We start from the raw sequence: 17,829 nt of genomic DNA on the forward strand, positions 1-17,829 counted from the left end.
CATTTGAATGAGAGGAATCTAGTCCATCACAGATCGAAGGGTTCATTTATCATTGTCTAAAATTAACTACTAACTACTCATTGTCTAAAATTAACTATTAAAATGGATAGCAACTGTTGCAAGGCTACAATCATCCCGTTTTCTCTCACAGAACGGAATATAGGCACAGAAAGAAACTGATCAGAAAACCTCATTGACGGAACATTTTTTTTTCTTCTCTTATCGGTAAAAGCTTCCCCTAGAATGAACTCAAAAGACAACTCTTTAAACTGACTTGTCATATTGCACAATTTGGACAACCTTCTCATCCCATAACCACATGCTCTGTCCTGCCCGTTGCATAGCCTTGACTACATCTCCACCCAACTCACTAGGCAGAAATTACGCTAACCCCTCGTGTCTCAATAGAACAATGATATTTTGCGAAATGTCCCTTGATTATCCCCATTCTGTTGAGAAACAACCCATTTTCCTCTGATATGAGGCCAACAAGGGCAATCTCAACTTGCACTAATCTCTCATTCGGAATCATATAAGGTATCATTCAAAATAAAAGCTCTCTGGTCAGATTGTTCTCAGTTCAAACAGCTGAGGACGAAGACGTCGACCACAGCTGTCAATGACTACTGATCCTTCCCTGACCGTGTATGTCTATAGAGTTACAATGTCAAAACCTCTCGACTTGTGTTATACCCTGTCCATGTTAGTACCTTGTTCAGCTAGTTCCAGAAAAGGGGAAGCATGATGCATGTCAGGTCCATCTGAGTACAGGAAAACAATGTTTGTCTTTAGACCCTAGCACAAACAACTAGCATCACAGTAGCATTTTACAAGCCAGTTATTTAGTCTCCCGTGAGCTATGGAATAGAGCAGCCGTGGAAGGTTTTTAACATTGTGCAGCTTTATCATAATCTCCTGAAGGTTTTGAAACAAGAACATTGATGAAAGATAAAATATTAATCCTAAATATATTTTTCTACAAAATTAAATGCCCCCCAGGGTCCAATATATGATTTTTCTTCATAACTATCCAGTTGGGCAGCTGAATGGTAGATCGCAATGACAAATGTAATGGAGATGGGTTCGGCTGGGTACAATGGCTTTACCCTGAAGCTGTTCAACATCGCCTGGTATTGTCTTGTGCCAGTCTGGGGCAAAGATCTGTGTGTTTGAACTTGAAATGGGCCTCAGTCAGCTGACACCATGAACCAGAAAACTTCCTTGTGATGAAGCGCATTTCTTTTTTACAGTCACATGCTCCTCTTTGGAATACAGTCTAAGGGGCCATGGGAACAAATATTGACTTAAATAATTTTGTTTGAAGACCATGAAACGGGTGTTTAAGGCAATGGTTGAGCCTTCATGTTGATTCTGTTTAATGTGCACATGACTAGTGAAGCGATTCTAATGTGAAAGACAAATACAAAACATGGTGATGAGAGAATTGGTTGGCTAGCAGTACACAGGAAAGCTCCCAGGGGCGGACCAATGACGCAGTTTCACTCAATAGGGGTTAAGATGAGAGAAACCGCAATGATAGCCGCTCTTCTTCAGCTCAAGAAGTACGGGGAGCAACTGCCAATCGTCATAAGAGAAGTGAAAAAAAAAAAAAACATCTGAACAAGAGCAAGCAGGTCTGCTTAAACACTCCAAAGTGGATGAAAACTCCATTTCCCATGATGCTCCACTCAGGGCTAGCGCGAGCTTGTGGAGCCGGTTGCCAGTTACGACTACAACCTCCAAACTGGAGGAGTTGAGCGCCTGTGAAAAAGTGGTGCGTGACTAAGTATCTACACAAACCACAGAAACATTACTAGCCTACAGTTCTGAAAGAAAAATGACCAACTCGGACACTAGAGCAACTCAGAAACACAGGGTTGTATTTTTCTTTTTCTGGGTTCGAGGACCAGATGGAATGAATGACTAGGATACGAGTATGTGTTACAGCCTTGTGATGACTGGTAGTCCACTGTGCTCTCAAAAAGAAAACGCATAGAGCACACTGCCATTTCCAAAGCCCGTCGAGACACCTAACCAAAAGAAACATCCTTTAAGGAATTGTACATCAACGCAATAGGATTGCCGCCTCTCTATTTTACAAATCAACTTTCAATCATAAACAAACACAAATATCACATGGCAAAATGTCATGGTAGCCTTTCCTGAACGATTCCACAACTTTGCAGCAAAGTTGGTGTATCACACATAATTTGAGCAAAAACTCTGCGACGGATGGAAAAAGTCACTGTCCCACTAAGGATGGGGAAACTAAAAGCAAAACAAAACATTATTGTAGCAGAGATTCTAGAGGAGAGTGGAGGGGGCGCCTTTTCTTAGCTTTCCATCCCCCGCTTCTCCTTGGTGTCGTAAGAATGAGATTACAGTAATATAGCCACGGCGGCAATCTTGCGGCGTTGGAAGAGGAATTGAGGGGGGGAGAAGACATGTTGCCTCTGCGTGTGGGAGCATACGTGAGTTGGAGTAGGGGGGCTCAGGACGGAGTGGGGCTGGGGGGGTTCCTCTGTCTTGGGCTCCCAGTCTGTGGGGCTTTGCCCAGGGCTCTCTGGCTCCCCAGCCCCTGCACTACTGCAGTCTGTGTGTGGAGGAGAAGGAGGAAGGAGGAAGGGACTGACACTAGAGAAGCTAGTCTCTGCTTCCTGATGTCCTCCTATTGGAGGAGAGGGAGGAAGAGGTGGGCCTAAGCCAGCTGCACTGCTGCTGCAGGCCCCTACGGTTTTGATTTCCACTGGAACCAAACTGGGAATGAGGCCATCTGTACCCTCTCCTCCTCCACCCCCACCCCCCATTCGAATCTCCGCCACCACGCTGAGGCCCGCCTCAGAAACCATGACCCCCCCCACCTCTTCGGCCTCCCCCAGCAACCCCCCTTCCGTGCTCTCCAGCTGGGGAGCCAAGGAGGAGGACAGGGCCTCCGTGATGATGGCCGCCGTCTCCGCCATCCAGTCCAGCTCCGTCGTCATCGTCAACTCTTCCCGGGCCCCTTCTAACGTAGTGCTGCTGGCCATGCTGTTAGACTGGAAAGCCTGGGTCGCTGTACCTTGGGCCTGGGCCGCTGAAGCCGCCTGGGGCTCGTCTGGCAGTTGGACCTGGCCATTGGCTGCCCCCCCCCGGGCTGGAGCCGCTCCTCCAGCTGCAGCTGCTGCGGTGGTGTTGTTGTTAAGGTTGTCCTGCAAGGCCGTCTGGTTTCCCCCCTGGCCCGCCTGCTGGTTCTGCAGCAGCATCTCCTGGATGCGGATCTGCTGCAGGATGGCCGGTAGCTCGTAGTGGTGGAAGAAGTAGATCATGGAGTGCTAGGGATGGAGGGATGAAGAGGTACAGGGGTTTAAATAAGTCTGTTTTTAAGTAATGGAGTTAGAATCTGGGCCTGGAGGCTAGAAGGCTACAAATTCCAACGAGAGCTGTGGCTGGCATGACTTCAGGGGTGTGATCTCAAATCACAGGCGAATCGCTACATTGGCTAAAATGTAGCCTAGGATGCTAATCTCTTTGGGACAGCCACTAGCATGAGGGCTGAAACCTTAGCATCATGCACAGTCGCTACTACAGAGAAATGGATTTATTCAGGAAATTTCTTTAAAATTGGGTTAAAAAAAAACCCACTCTAACCCAATATGATTTTCATTACTATTTACTAAAACAATGTTTTCTTAGATTACAGTAACATTTAATGAGTAATAAGCCGGAATAACAGCACAATAACATGATAAATCACTTTCCCGCTCAACGTACTGAATAAATGAAGTGTGTAGGTCCCTTGAAACAAATGCAAAGCCTATAGTGTTTCCTACTCAAAACACTGGAGGAGTGTGTGGGCTAGTACACTAGTTTGGGAGCGTCTTTTCTCTAGTTAAAAAAAAAAAAACATTTTTAAATGTCCACAATTGATTTGAATTTCATTTAATCCAACTCCTCCTTTCCTTCCCTGCCGTGTCTCACTTGTATGAAGAGCCAGGAGGTGACCAGAGCCAGGCTGCTGTACTGGCCGTTGAAGCGGTAGTGGTAGGCGTAGAACGCAAAGTGATACAGATAGAAGAACCTGCGGGAGACACAGAGACAACCTCTTTAGAGAGTAGCTGAAAATACCAGCATCACACTGGACTGACTTGACTGTGGAATGGAAGGACTGCCTGGAACTGGAGAGACAAAGTGATCAGTTGTTTGCTGAAGTCATAGAAATGCGCCAAATAGTTCCCTTCTCGTCAACCCATCCCCATTTTATGAGATATTGGAGGGTATGCACGGCTTACTCCAGCCAACGGCATTTGCTGGTGTTGTCGTGTTGGACTCACCTCAGCCAATGACGTTTGCTGGTGTTGGTGTGGCAGCAGATGGCGTCGTACTGGTCGGCCAGCCACACGATGAGGATGATGTAGAAGGCGGTGGTGGTGTCGTTGAAGAACTCCGACATGATGGCCTCCATGCCTGGTAGAAAGGGAAAGCTTCTTCTTACCCACTGTTCATTCGTAAATAAAATCATTTTAAAAAACAAGACCCAGCTTGTTGCATGGTGGCTCAAACGGCGAGACACTCTTACCCACGAGAGCCAGGATGACGGTGAGCAGAGGGGCTGCTGGGAAGGCGATGGTCATGTTCATTTCCAACATCTGCAGCAGATCCACTGGTGAGACGGAGAGGGTGAAAGGTGAGCGAGTTTGGCGTAAGGTCAAAGAGACGTGTGGCACGGAGTGTGTCTTTCAAGGCTACTAACTAGCGGGGTGTGTGTGTGTGTGTGTGTGTGTGTGTGTGTGTGTGTGTGTGTGTGTGTGTGTGTGTGTGTGTGTGTGTGTGTGTGTGTGTGTGTGTGTGTGTGTTCTCACCGATGAAGACGAAGATCTGGTGGTGGGAGTAGCGCAGCAGCATAGACACCGACAGGGTCTGCAGATACAGAGGAAAACAACAATTAAACTTAACGGAATGCCTCGTTCTTACTTTTTTTGGTGAAACGTTCAATAAGGAACCCAAATAAAGGCTTAAAATGGGCTAAATTGAACACATGGGATGTTTTTTTTTTTAAGTAGGATTTTGAACACTTGGGATTTTGAACAAATGGGTGTGTGTAGACTGACACTTACGAATATTACCATGATGACAAAGGCAGCCAGATAGGAGGTGCGGGCCATCCACATGCTGACAAATCGGTAGTGTTCCCCTGACACCACATTCCTGAGGAAGCCTGTTCTCACACACACACACAGACAGACATAGTACCGATCAGACACGCACTCACACACAGTTTTGCATACCACTAAGGAAAGACACACGCAGGAGAAACAGACCTCCGCCCTTAACCACCGTGTACCTTTATTCTCCTCGTTCTCGGCCAGGGCCTTGACGCTGGACATCAGGATGTCATCGTAGCCCAGGAACTCATCCAGGAGGAAGCGGCTGAAGCCGTCCCCAAAGCACTGGTCCTTCATTGGGTCTGCATGCGCACACAGGCACGGGATTAGGTTACGAAGCCTCACACAGACAGCGCCACCTGTCCTCAGAACACTGCGTCTGTGCTACTTCAACCAGGCTTTTTAGTGTGCCTGAGTACGATGTTGAGTGAAGTGTTTTGCTGGCGATACATTGATTGCGCTTGCCTTTAAAGCTCTGGATAAGAGAGAGTCTGCTAAAATGCTAATGTAAAAGTTAACCGTGGGCGCGCAACAAAGGGTGGTCAGAGCGCTTTCAGCTTTGAGTTTCATTAAGATGACTGCTTAATAAAGCTCCATTGTTTTGGCCAATATGACCTATGGCCCAAATACTAAAATATTTCAAAATAAATGTCAGCAGCGAGCTAGCTCCTGTCCATCTTAGCCACCAGAGGATGAGTACATCAGCATGCTCATCGGTAACTAGTGATATAACCAACTACTGCTGCTGCTCATCGGTAACTAGTGATATAACCAACTACTGCTGCTGCTCATTGGTAACTACTGATATAACCAACTACTGCTGCTGCTCATTGGTAACTACTGATATAACCAACTACTGCTGCTGCTCATTGGTAACTACTGATATAACCAACTACTGCTGCTGCTCATTGGTAACTACTGATACATCGGTAACTACTGATATAACCAACTGCTGCTGCTCATCGGTAACTACTGATATAACCAACTGCTGCTGCTCATTGGTAACTACTGATATAACCAACTACTGCTGCTGCTCATTGCTGATATAACCAACTACTGCTGCTGCTCTGTAACTACTGATATAACCAAACTGCTGCTGCTCATTGGTAACTACTGCTGCTGCTCATTGGTAACTACTGATATAACCAACTACTGCTGCTGCTCATTGGTAACTACTGATATAACCAACTACTGCTGCTGCTCTGTAACTACTGATATAACCAACTACTGCTGCTGCTCATTGGTAACTACTGATATAACCAACTACTGCTGCTGCTCATTGTTAACTACTTATATAACCAACTACTGCTGCTGCTCATCTGTAACTACTGATATAACCAAACTACTGCTGCTGCTCATTGATATAACCAACTACTGCTGCTCATTGGTAACTACTGATATAACCAACTACTGCTGCTGCTCATTGGTAACTACTGATATAACCAACTAGTGATATAACCAACTACTGCTGCTGCTCATTGGTAACTACTGATATAACCAACTACTGCTGCTGCTCATTGGTACCTACTGATATAACCAACTACTGCTGCTCTGGTAACTACTGATATAACCAACTACTGCTGCTCATTGGTAACTACTGATATAACCAACTGCTGCTGCTCATTGGTAACTGCTGCTGCTCATTGGTAACTACTGATATAACCAACTACTGCTGCTCATTGGTACCTACTGATATAACCAACTACTGCTGCTGCTCATTGTCAACTACTTATATACCCAACTACTCCTGCTGCTCATTGGTAACTACTGATATAACCAACTACTGCTGCTGCTCATTGGTAACTACTGATATAACCAACTATTGGTAACTACTGATATAACCAACTACTGCTGCTCATTGGTAACTAGTGATATAACCAACTACTGCTGCTGCTCATCGGTAACTACTGATATAACAAGCTACTGCTGCTGCTCATTGGTAACTACTGATATAACAACAACTACTGATATAACCAACTACTGCTGCTCATTGGTAACTACTGATATAACAATAACTACTGGTAACTAACTGATATAACCAACTACTGCTGCTGCTCATGGTAACTACTGATATAGCCAACTACTGCTGCTCATTGGCAACTACTGATATAACAAGCTACTGCTGCTGCTCATTGGTAACTACTGATATAACCAACTACTGCTGCTGCTCATTGGTAACTACTGATATAACTACTGCTCATTGGTAACTACTGATATAACCACTGCTGCTGCTCATTGGTAACTAGTGATATAACCAACTACTGCTGCTGCTCATTGGTAACTACTGATATAGCCAACTACTGCTGCTCATTGGTAACTACTGATATAACAAGCTACTGCTGCTGCTCATTGGTAACTACTGATATAACCAACTACTGCTGCTGCTCATTGGTAACTACTGATATAACCAACTACTGCTGCTCTGCTGCTGCTCATTGGTAACTACTGATATAACCAACTACTGCTGCTGATATAACCAAACTACTGCTGCTCATTGGTAACTACTGATATAACCAACTACTGCTGCTGCTCATTGGTAACTACTGATATAACCAACTACTGCTGCTCATTGGTAACTACTGATATAACAACCTACTGCTGCTGCTCATTGGTAACTACTGATATAACAACTACTGATATAACCAACTACTGCTGCTGCTCATTGGTAACTACTGATATAACCAACTACTGCTGCTGCTCATTAACAATTCATTGGTAACTACTGATATAACAACCTACTGCTGCTGCTAACCAACTACTGCTGCTGCTGGTAACTACTGATATAACCAACTACTGCTGCTGCTCATTGGTAACTACTGATATAACCAACTACTGCTGCTGCTCATTGGTAACTACTGATATAACCAACTACTGCTGCTGCTCATTGGTAACTACTGATATAACCAACTACTGCTGCTGCTCATTGGTAACTACTGATATAACCAACTACTGCTGCTGCTCATTGGTAACTACTGATATAACCAACTACTGCTGCTGCTCATTGGTAACTACTGATATAACCAACTACTGCTGCTGCTCATTGTAACTACTGATATAACAACCTACTGCTGCTGCTCATTGTTAACTACTTATATAACCAACTACTGCTGCTGCTCATCTGTAACTACTGATATAACCAACTACTACTGCTGCTGCTCATTGGTAACTACTGATATAACCAACTACTGCTGCTCATTGGTAACTACTGATATAACCAACTACTGCTGCTGCTCATTGGTAACTACTGATATAACCAACTACTGCTGCTGCTCATTGGTAACTACTGATATAACCAACTACTGCTGCTCATTGGTAACTACTGATATAACCAACTACTGCTGCTGCTCATTGTCAACTACTTATATACCCAACTACTCCTGCTGCTCATTGGTAACTACTGATATAACCAACTGCTGCTGCTGCTCATTGGTAACTACTGATATAACCAACTGCTGCTGCTCATTGGTAACTACTGATATAACCAACTACTGCTGCTCATTGGTAACTACTGATATAACCAACTACTGCTGCTGCTCATCGGTAACTACTGATATAACAAGCTACTGCTGCTGCTCATTGGTAACTAGTGATATAACCAACTACTGCTGCTGCTCATTGGTAACTACTGATATAACCAACTACTGCTGCTCATTGGTAACTACTGATATAACAAGCTACTGCTGCTGCTCATTGGTAACTACTGATATAACAACCTACTGCTGCTGCTCATCGGTAACTACTGATATAACAAGCTACTGCTGCTGCTCATTGGTAACTAGTGATATAACCAACTACTGCTGCTGCTCATTGGTAACTACTGATATAGCCAACTACTGCTGCTCATTGGCAACTACTGATATAACAAGCTACTGCTGCTGCTCATTGGTAACTACTGATATAACCAACTACTGCTGCTCATTGGTAACTACTGATATAACAACCTACTGCTGCTGCTCATTGGTAACTACTGATATAACCAACTACTGCTGCTGCTCATTGGTAACTACTGATATAACAAGCTACTGCTGCTGCTCATTGGTAACTACTGATATAACAACCTACTGCTGCTGCTCATTGGTAACTAGTGATATAACCAACTACTGCTGCTGCTCATTGGTAACTACTGATATAACCAACTACTGCTGCTCATTGGTAACTACTGATATAACAAGCTACTGCTGCTGCTCATTGGTAACTACTGATATAACAACCTACTGCTGCTGCTCATTGGTAACTAGTGATATAACCAACTACTGCTGCTGCTCATTGGTAACTACTGATATAACCAACTACTGCTGCTGCTCATTGGTAACTACTGATATAACAACCTACTGCTGCTGCTCATCGGTAACTACTGATATAACCAACTACTGCTGCTGCTCATTGGTAACTACTGATATAACAACCTACTGCTGCTGCTCATTGGTAACTACTGATATAACAACCTACTGCTGCTGCTCATTGGTAACTACTGATATAACAACCTACTGCTGCTGCTCATTGGTAACTAGTGATATAACCAACTACTGCTGCTGCTCATTGGTAACTACTGATATAACCAACTACTGCTGCTGCTCATTTGTAACTACTGATATAATAATAATAATATAATAATAATATATAACCAACTACTGCTCATTGGCAAGTTAACTTGCAAGTCAGTGGTCATAGTTCCTATCACTTTAGCAACATCACTGTTTGTGACATGCTATGGCATGCTTTTGAGTTTAGACAGGCTTAATAACACTGCTCATCTAGCTAAGACCATTCATGACATCTGTGATCATGTGGTATGTCATGCTTATGACAGTGTTAAGTAGGCTTTATAACCACTTACCCAGCGTGACGACCATGACGGGGATGTTGAGGCGTTGCCGGGTGGTCTGGGACAAGCGGAGGAAGCCGTACTCCAGAGAGTACTCAACTATGTACTCCTCCTGAGGCCACACTGACGACACAGAGAGAGAAACACACTTATAGGTAAGCAGTGCAGCTTACCACACCAACAAAGCACACATACAGCAACCCACCAACCCCACAGCACACACACTCTTGCATTGCATTAGAACAACTCATATTTAAACTAGTTAGAGCCCACCTAAAATGGCAAAACATTGACAGAAACACATTGCCAAGACTTAATTAAAAGCAAATTAGGGAAAGGAGGAGTTACAGCAATAAAACACAAAACATGCACATAAGAAATGTTATGCAAAGGCCATTTAGAATTGTTAAAGCCAATGTCAGGGCACACAGACACGACACAAACAGGGCCTAAACTAAAGTATGGAGCCTGGCTCTTGACTGCTTCTGGTGGAGCGAGCTGCAAAAGGTCAGATCAACACAGTCTTCGACTTGGCATAGCCAGGGCCCACTGCAGGAAATGCGATGGCATCATGACCACAGTCAGATTCAAACAGTCGGATTCAAACAGTCTGATCCATCACAACAACAGCTACAGGAAGTCGTTGAGGTGGCAGAAGACAAGGGAACACATTTTTTTGGAAAGGAATCATGCCAGAAGGGGGTGACCAAGGACAAGAAGATGGCCGGAAGGGAGCTAGCTTGTAGGAAGAGGGAAGGAGGAAGAAAGGAGCGGTGAGAAGAGAGGATTCTCACTCACTAGGGGTGTAAACAGGTAGGTAGGTAGGGTTGGGTGGGGGGGGGGTGGTTGAGTTTACCTGCTCGTGTTAGCATCTCAATCTCGGAGACTGTCTCCCTCAGCGGCTGCATACCTTTAGTGGGCGACTGGCTGAAGGAGAGGTCCTGGCTGTCGTTGAGGCCCCCTCCCCCAAGGCCGATGCCGCTCAGCGAGGGCTTCAGCCGCGGCTCGATGTCTAGCTCAAACTGACAGCGAGAAAGGAGAAAAAGACTAGAGTAGTCACACCCCTTGACTTTTTGCTAATTGTTGTCGTTTTATAGCCTGAATTTAAAATGGATTCAATTGAGATGTGTCACTGGCTTACAGACAATACCCCATAATGTCAAAGTAGAAATATGTTTAAACATTTCTACAAATTAATAAAAAATGTAAAACGGAAATGTCTTGAGTCAATAAAGTCAACCTCAGTTATGGCAAACCTTTGAGACAGACATTGAATATCCCTTTGAGCATGGTGAAGTTATTAATTACACTTTGGATGGTGTATCAATATACCCAGTCACTATAAAGACACAGGCGTCCTTTCTAACTCAGTGGCCGGAGAGGAAGGACACCGTTCAGGGATTTCGTTAAAGTTTAATGGATGTGAAAGGATAAAACTGAGGATGGATCAACAACATTGTAGTTACTCCACAATATGAACCTAAATGATGTAGTGAAAATGAAGCCTGTACAGAATACATATATTCAAAAACATGCATCCTGTTTGCAATAAAGCACTAAAGTAAAACTGCTAAAAATGTGGTCCAAAAAATGTACTTTATGTCCTGAACACAAGCCTTACATTTAGGGCAAATCCATCATATCACTCAGTACCACTTCATATTTTCAAGCATGACAGTGGCTGCATCATGTTATGGGTATGTTTGTCATCAGCAAGGATGAAAAAGCAACAGAATAGAGCTAAGCACAGGAAAAATCCTAGAGGAAAACCTGGTTCAGTCTGCTTTCCAACAGACACTGGGAGATAAATTCACCTTTCAGCAGGACAATAACCTAAAACACATGGCCAAACACACTAGAGTTGCCTACTAAGATGACATTGAGTGGCCTAGTTTGAGTTGACTTAAAATACTCTTGAAAATCTATGGCCAAACTTGAAAATGGCTGTCTAGCAATGATCAATAACCAACTTGACAAAGTTTGAAGAATTTAAAAAATAATAAATGTGCAAATATTGTACAATCCAGGTGTGCAAAGCGCTTAGAGACTTACCAAAGACTCATAGCTGTAATCACTGCCAAAGGTAATTCAAACATGTATAGGACTCGTGTGAATACTTAAGTAAATTAGATATTTCTATATTTTATTTTCAATACATTTGATATAGTGTGTGTAGATGGGTGAGAAAAACAAATGTAATCAATTTTGAATTCAGGATGTAACACAACATGTGGAATAATACTTTCTGAAGGCACTGTGTGAACAATGCAAGGTCATTGTATGGTCATTATTGTGGACAGGGGCACGCGGTAGCAGGATCATTGGTGTCTCTGCCTTTAGCCTTCCTCTCAAGCCCCCATCCCTGCTTCCCTCTCTCTCTCTCTCTCTCTCTCTCTCACCCTCACCTGCACAGAGCTGTTGTCAAACATCTCCAGGGTCATCTCCTCCTCATCGTCGTCCTCCTCGTGGTGCAGCGCGGCCAGGCCCAGCCCTCCCTCTCCCTCCCCCGCTGGTTCCTTGACCAGGCCCTGGAAGCCATCCGTGTCGTAGAACTGCAGGAAGATGGGCGCACGCGACGAGTTGCGCTGGATCTCCACGCGCAGGATGCCGTCACGCGGCCACTTCTCCCGCACGTGCTCCAGGCAGTTGATGGGCGAGCGGGAGAAGGCAATGTGGATGTAGGCCAGGATGAAGAGCACAAACAGGGCCTGGTATAGGTAGAGAGAGGTAGAGCAAGAGAGAGGTAGAGAGCATTAAACTATGGCAGATTGTCTAGGGCGATATTGGTATTTACAGATGTTTAATTGGGGGGGGGGGGTCGATAGTTACATATCGCAATATTATATAGATACTTTGATAGGTAGCGTTAGTCAGCTGTACCTGCATCAAAGGTCTGGTATTTTTCATTTTATAGCTTGTTTTCCATCTTTTTTTTTTTTTAAGTGAGCAAACATGTTTTCAACTCATTTTCTCTTGCTCTGTCATCTCTGCAGCAGACATATAGTGAGTAACTTGTTTGGAATATCGAATCGTAATACATATAGGATCATGGGAATCGCTATACATATCGTATCGGCACCTAAGTATCATGATAATATCGTATTGTGAGGTCACTGGCAATGCCCTAGTTTAAGGGACATATTTTTGTATATGTTTCCCCTCCTGCAACACTGATAATGTTAATGACAATCACATTGCCAGAAACAAAAGATAGTTCACATATGTGCAAGGTTTGAGGAGTAGCAGAAAGAGATCCTGTCGGGATCGGGGTCAATTGCTTTTCAACATTTTCCCCCAACCCTGAATCCTATACATCAAATGGTGGAGAAATAGCCTAACTTGGTCCTGGGGTTCCCCCTGGGTGCACATTTTGGTTTTTGTAAATGCACTACACAGCTGATTCAAATAACCAACACATCACAAAGCTTTGATTATTTGAATCAGCTGTGTACCCAGGGGGGCCCAAGGACCAAGTTTGGGAAACCCTGGCCTAAATGACCGTCACAGAGGCTGCTTAGTGAAGGTGCCCACTACAAAAGGTGCAGTAGGATAGATTCCTACAGACAGCAGTCAGCTGAGGAGAAACGTGAGGTGCTAGAGAGCCTGGTCTATTTAGAATGATCCTCTTCATCAGGAAGACAACACTCAGAACATCAAAAAGATAGTTGTGTACAAAGCTAAAGTGACAGTGAAACCAGAGACAGATAGGGGACGTGCCATTTTGTTTCCCATCCATCACATCCCAACAAGTAGTGGCAGGCAGGTGCCTCTGAAAATGGCTGTCCAGCTCTCTTCTCCTCTGTCCTTCCCTCTCTCTCTCTTCCCCCTTCTCTCTGCTTCAGAGCGTCGCTCTTCTCTCTTGTCTGGTAACGGACTCAGGCAGGCGGATTCCCACTGTCAGTTAGCTTGTGTGGAGGCCTGGTACATAATGTACACACACGCACAGAGCGCCAAGTCTAGGTCCAAAAGGCTTCTTAACAGCTTCTACCTGCAAGCCACAAGACTCTTGAACAATTCATCAAATGGCTCCCCGGACTATTTGATTGTCCCCACCCCCCATTTTTACACTGCTGCTACTCTCTGTTTATTGTCCATGCAGTTTTACAGCATGGCGCTGCCTACCGGGACCACCCATCGTAGAATGTTTGACTTGTCCATGCAGTCACTTTGCCTCTACCTACATGTACATATTACCTCAACTAACTGGTTCCCCTTCACATTGACTCTGTACCGGATCCCCCTGTGTATAGCCTCGCTACTGTTATTTTATTGTTGATCCTTAAATATTTGTGTGTTTTTTTATATATACACATCTTAAAACTGCATTGTTGGTTAAGGGCTTGTATGTGACAAATACAATTTGATTCGACTTTTGATTTGATACAAACATTAACAATACCTTCCTAATATTGAGTTGCACCACCACCCCAATCCCCACACAGCAGCGTTGTAGTTCTTCACACATTCAAACCGGTGGGCCTGGCTCCTACCATACCCGTTCAAAGGCACTTCAATCTTTTGTCTTGCCCATTCACCCTCTAAATGGCACACACACTCACAATCCATGTCTCAATTGTCTCGAGGCTTAAAAATCATTCTTTATCCTGTCTCCTCACCTTCATCTAAAGTGATTGAAGTGGATTTAAAATGGTGACATCAATAAGGGATCATATCTGTCACCTGGTCAGACTGTCATGTAAAGAGCAGGTGTTCTTAATGTTTTGTACACTCAGTGTGTATGTATGCACACACACCATGACCACATAAAAACATAATCAACAACCTCTGAGTTTTTATCCACACAGATAAGGAAAAAAGCTAGGACAGGAGAGCTCTAATGTGATGCCTGTTAAGATGACTCACCAGTGACTAGACTGAGTTGAGGGTCACTGCAATTATAACCCCCTGAAAATGCCTGTCTTTGGTGTTATGCTGCCTGCAACCTTCATGCAGAGCTGATGAGGATGAGTGTGCATTTTGGTCAATGTGTTCCTGTATGCCCGGAGTTGCACAAGCAAAGGCTTTCCCGGGTTTAAGCCTAATCACAGTTCGGAAAGGCCGGCCCTACTGCAATGTTGAAACTCGAGTTAATTACTGGCTATGATAATATATTGTGTAGAATAGATGTGTCAATCATTGACTCTGTTGATGACGAGGATGTGGCTAGAACTAATACATTTGACATGTACAACCTTCCCACCTAATGCAAAGGTTTTTCTTGGTTATTGTTGTGCTGAATCAACACATTCCAATGTGCCAGTGTGATGTGCCAGAGATAAATACGTACATGATGTGTTTATTTGGTCAGAATCTGATGCAATCAAGCGGCAATTGTGGAGGTTGATTATTTATGTTCTACTCAACTGTAAGATCTAAGGCGCACACTATTCCACACATCAAAACAGAGGCAGCAGCAGTAGTAGCAGCAGCAGAACCACTCCAAACAAATTCGGAATTTGGACTGTGGCATGATCACAGGATGCAAAGAACGGAGAGGGCACGCTGCACAGACCCATTCACGTCCCACTTTTGGCAGGTCAAGTTGAGGTTCAACAAACTATACTATATAGTTGGGCGAGAAACTAACCAGCCATTTCTACCCCCTCTTGTTTGAATGTTACACAAAGATGGTTTCTCATTGTGGTATTGTTCATGAGAAACTGCTGTTTTGTTGAGGCACTGTTTGGAGATATGGTGGTGGTGGTGGGGGGGTTAAGATAAGTAGTCTTTCTGTACCACCTGTGCATTTTCTGAAGGGGGGGGGGGGGGGTTGTACTCCATGCACACCTTTACTGTTTACCATTTTCTGTAGGTGCCCTTAGCAACACGGGTGTATTTACATACACTGTAGAGAGAAATACTGTCAGTGAGTAGCACACAAACAGTCTGGGGGTTCCACGGAAACAGTACATGGGAAGTCCGAAACGAAATACAATTTCATTTCAACTTACTGTGCCAGTGGGCAGGACTGATGGTCATTATGAATTTGAGACAAAATATGTAAAATGATTGTATTATTAAACATACTTTCCAAACCTGGGTCTGTTGTAGACCTGCTTACCTAATGTCAAAATAAAAAAGTCCTGCACTGCACCATTATGTGGACAAAAAGGAATAACCTGTGGGGGACTTTGACATGCGGTAAGCAGAGATGAATTGGGTCTACAACAGACCCACGTTTGGAAACTGTTTAAGAAGATCCATGAAGCTCAAATTCCACACCCATTGGCACAGTAAATTGAAATGGAATTGGATTTAACTTCTGGCTTCCCACTGACTTTTTGTGCAACTCAATAAAATTGAAAGCAATGCTAGTGTATGTAATAGAACCGCGCTGCTAAAAGCACCTACATTTTTTTGTAATCATTGGAAGAAGTTACCCCCTGAGAAGCAGCAATCACACATGTACAAAACCAATTTGAAGCAAATTAACCTACCGTTCGTGCTTGTTAGCCGAGTCTTGACATTGTAGCCTACATAAAGGTAAAATAGTGAGAGGAAAGTCTTACCTTCAATAGGACAAAGAACTCGAAGATTCTTCTGAAAGATGGTGGAAACAATCTGGCATAGGTAACTGCCATCTTGAAGAATAGGGCATGGAAAAGTCTGTCTCGAACATTGATGAGTGGGTTCTGGTTGATATTAGGGTTTCGCATTCTGTTCGCCCCGCCATTGTTATTTAGCGGAACGTTATTGTTCACGTTGCCCTGGTTTTCTGACATTGTATGTCTGGCAAGACGACTGATAGCAAGTCACTATCTCAATCCAGTTGAAACGTGGATCTATGTACGCAACTTAACCGCACTGGCACCAACAACTCCAACTGTAGGATGGTGCAAAACTGCATTAACTTAATGCAATAATGCAGCTGTCAGTTTACATAGAAAAGTCACAATTGCTAGAGGTGACCAATTTGATGTCTAGAAGGGCTGTGCGTTATATAAATTTTTCCGACATGGTCGTTGTGTATCTGGCATTCTGGCTTAACTCCCAAAGCGCCCCCACTAGCGTAGCTAACGTTAGCTAATGAGTTCCAATACAACTCAACCACTGTAGCAACCTAAAAAAATGGCGCATACAGTAATGTTAAAATATTATTTACAAATTTCTACTGGCCGTTTTAGGGCCTTATAACTAGGCGTCAGTCACCATTCAAACCCCGGCTAATTAACTACCTGCAACATACCATTGCTAACATGCTAGTTAGCACTGGTGGTGAACAACATTCCGAGGCGAAAACATTGACGATTATGGTGATGTATATTCTTAGTATATTATGCTAACTTAGCTTGTATGCATGTCTCATTGTAATTAACCAGAAACGTCCAATAAAATAAAAATAAAACGTTTATCAAGTTAGCTAGCACTAACCTGCTCACGCTATAGTGGCTAACGGTCAAGTTCTACGATGATAACCCGTATGTTACTTTTTAGTCGAGAGTTCGCCTCGAAAATGTCGATCTCAGTTTGCCTTTTTAGATGGACATTGAGTATGATTCCCGATTTTTTTTTAATTCTACCGTTTGCAATACTCTCAACCAGTTTAACTATTCCTTAGCATCAACCATTAAGCCTTGAAAACAAACAAGGCAAGTCAAGAGTTTGACAATAGTCGATTGGAGCGAGCGCCCTCTGTAGATGCAACGTCCATACACTTTATTAAAAAAGGATCATACAAATATATATATATATACATTGTGTAAACAAAAATTGACAGATTAAACTGTGATTCGCTTTCGATGAAATTATAATCTACCAAGGAAACGCAATTTGTTTTTTAAAATGTTGCAGGCAACTCAAAATAGGTCTAAATTCGCTGTCAGGGGTCCTATCGTACCATCTTTGTGTTCATGTCTATAAGGT

General features: G+C 43.6%; 1 protein-coding gene across 3 annotated transcripts; it reads right to left on the reverse strand.

The window, feature by feature from the left end:
* Nucleotides 1-1,863: 1,863 nt before the first annotated feature.
* On the reverse strand, nucleotides 1,864-17,681 carry tmem259 (transmembrane protein 259). 3 transcript variants are annotated; one of them, XM_046301370.1, is made up of 11 exons: nucleotides 16,476-17,681; nucleotides 12,372-12,674; nucleotides 10,877-10,988; nucleotides 9,979-10,089; nucleotides 5,321-5,443; nucleotides 5,094-5,194; nucleotides 4,839-4,896; nucleotides 4,556-4,639; nucleotides 4,311-4,443; nucleotides 3,958-4,057; nucleotides 1,864-3,311 (listed from the first exon to the last, which is right to left on the reverse strand). In XM_046301370.1, the coding sequence occupies exons 1-11, from the start codon at nucleotides 16,686-16,688 to the stop codon at nucleotides 2,379-2,381; spliced, it is 2,271 nt and encodes a 756-aa protein (XP_046157326.1). In that variant the 5' UTR covers nucleotides 16,689-17,681; the 3' UTR covers nucleotides 1,864-2,378. The 3 variants fall into 3 exon arrangements, with proteins under 3 accessions (XP_046157326.1, XP_046157325.1, XP_046157327.1); XM_046301369.1 differs by having other exon boundaries at nucleotides 10,823-10,988; nucleotides 16,476-17,678; XM_046301371.1 differs by lacking the exons at nucleotides 1,864-3,311; nucleotides 3,958-4,057 and having other exon boundaries at nucleotides 4,307-4,443; nucleotides 16,476-17,680.
* Nucleotides 17,682-17,829: the final 148 nt, after the last annotated feature.

The sequence above is a fragment of the Oncorhynchus gorbuscha genome, linkage group LG15 (genome assembly GCF_021184085.1).
Source record: "Oncorhynchus gorbuscha isolate QuinsamMale2020 ecotype Even-year linkage group LG15, OgorEven_v1.0, whole genome shotgun sequence".
Taxonomy (NCBI): domain Eukaryota; kingdom Metazoa; phylum Chordata; class Actinopteri; order Salmoniformes; family Salmonidae; genus Oncorhynchus; species Oncorhynchus gorbuscha.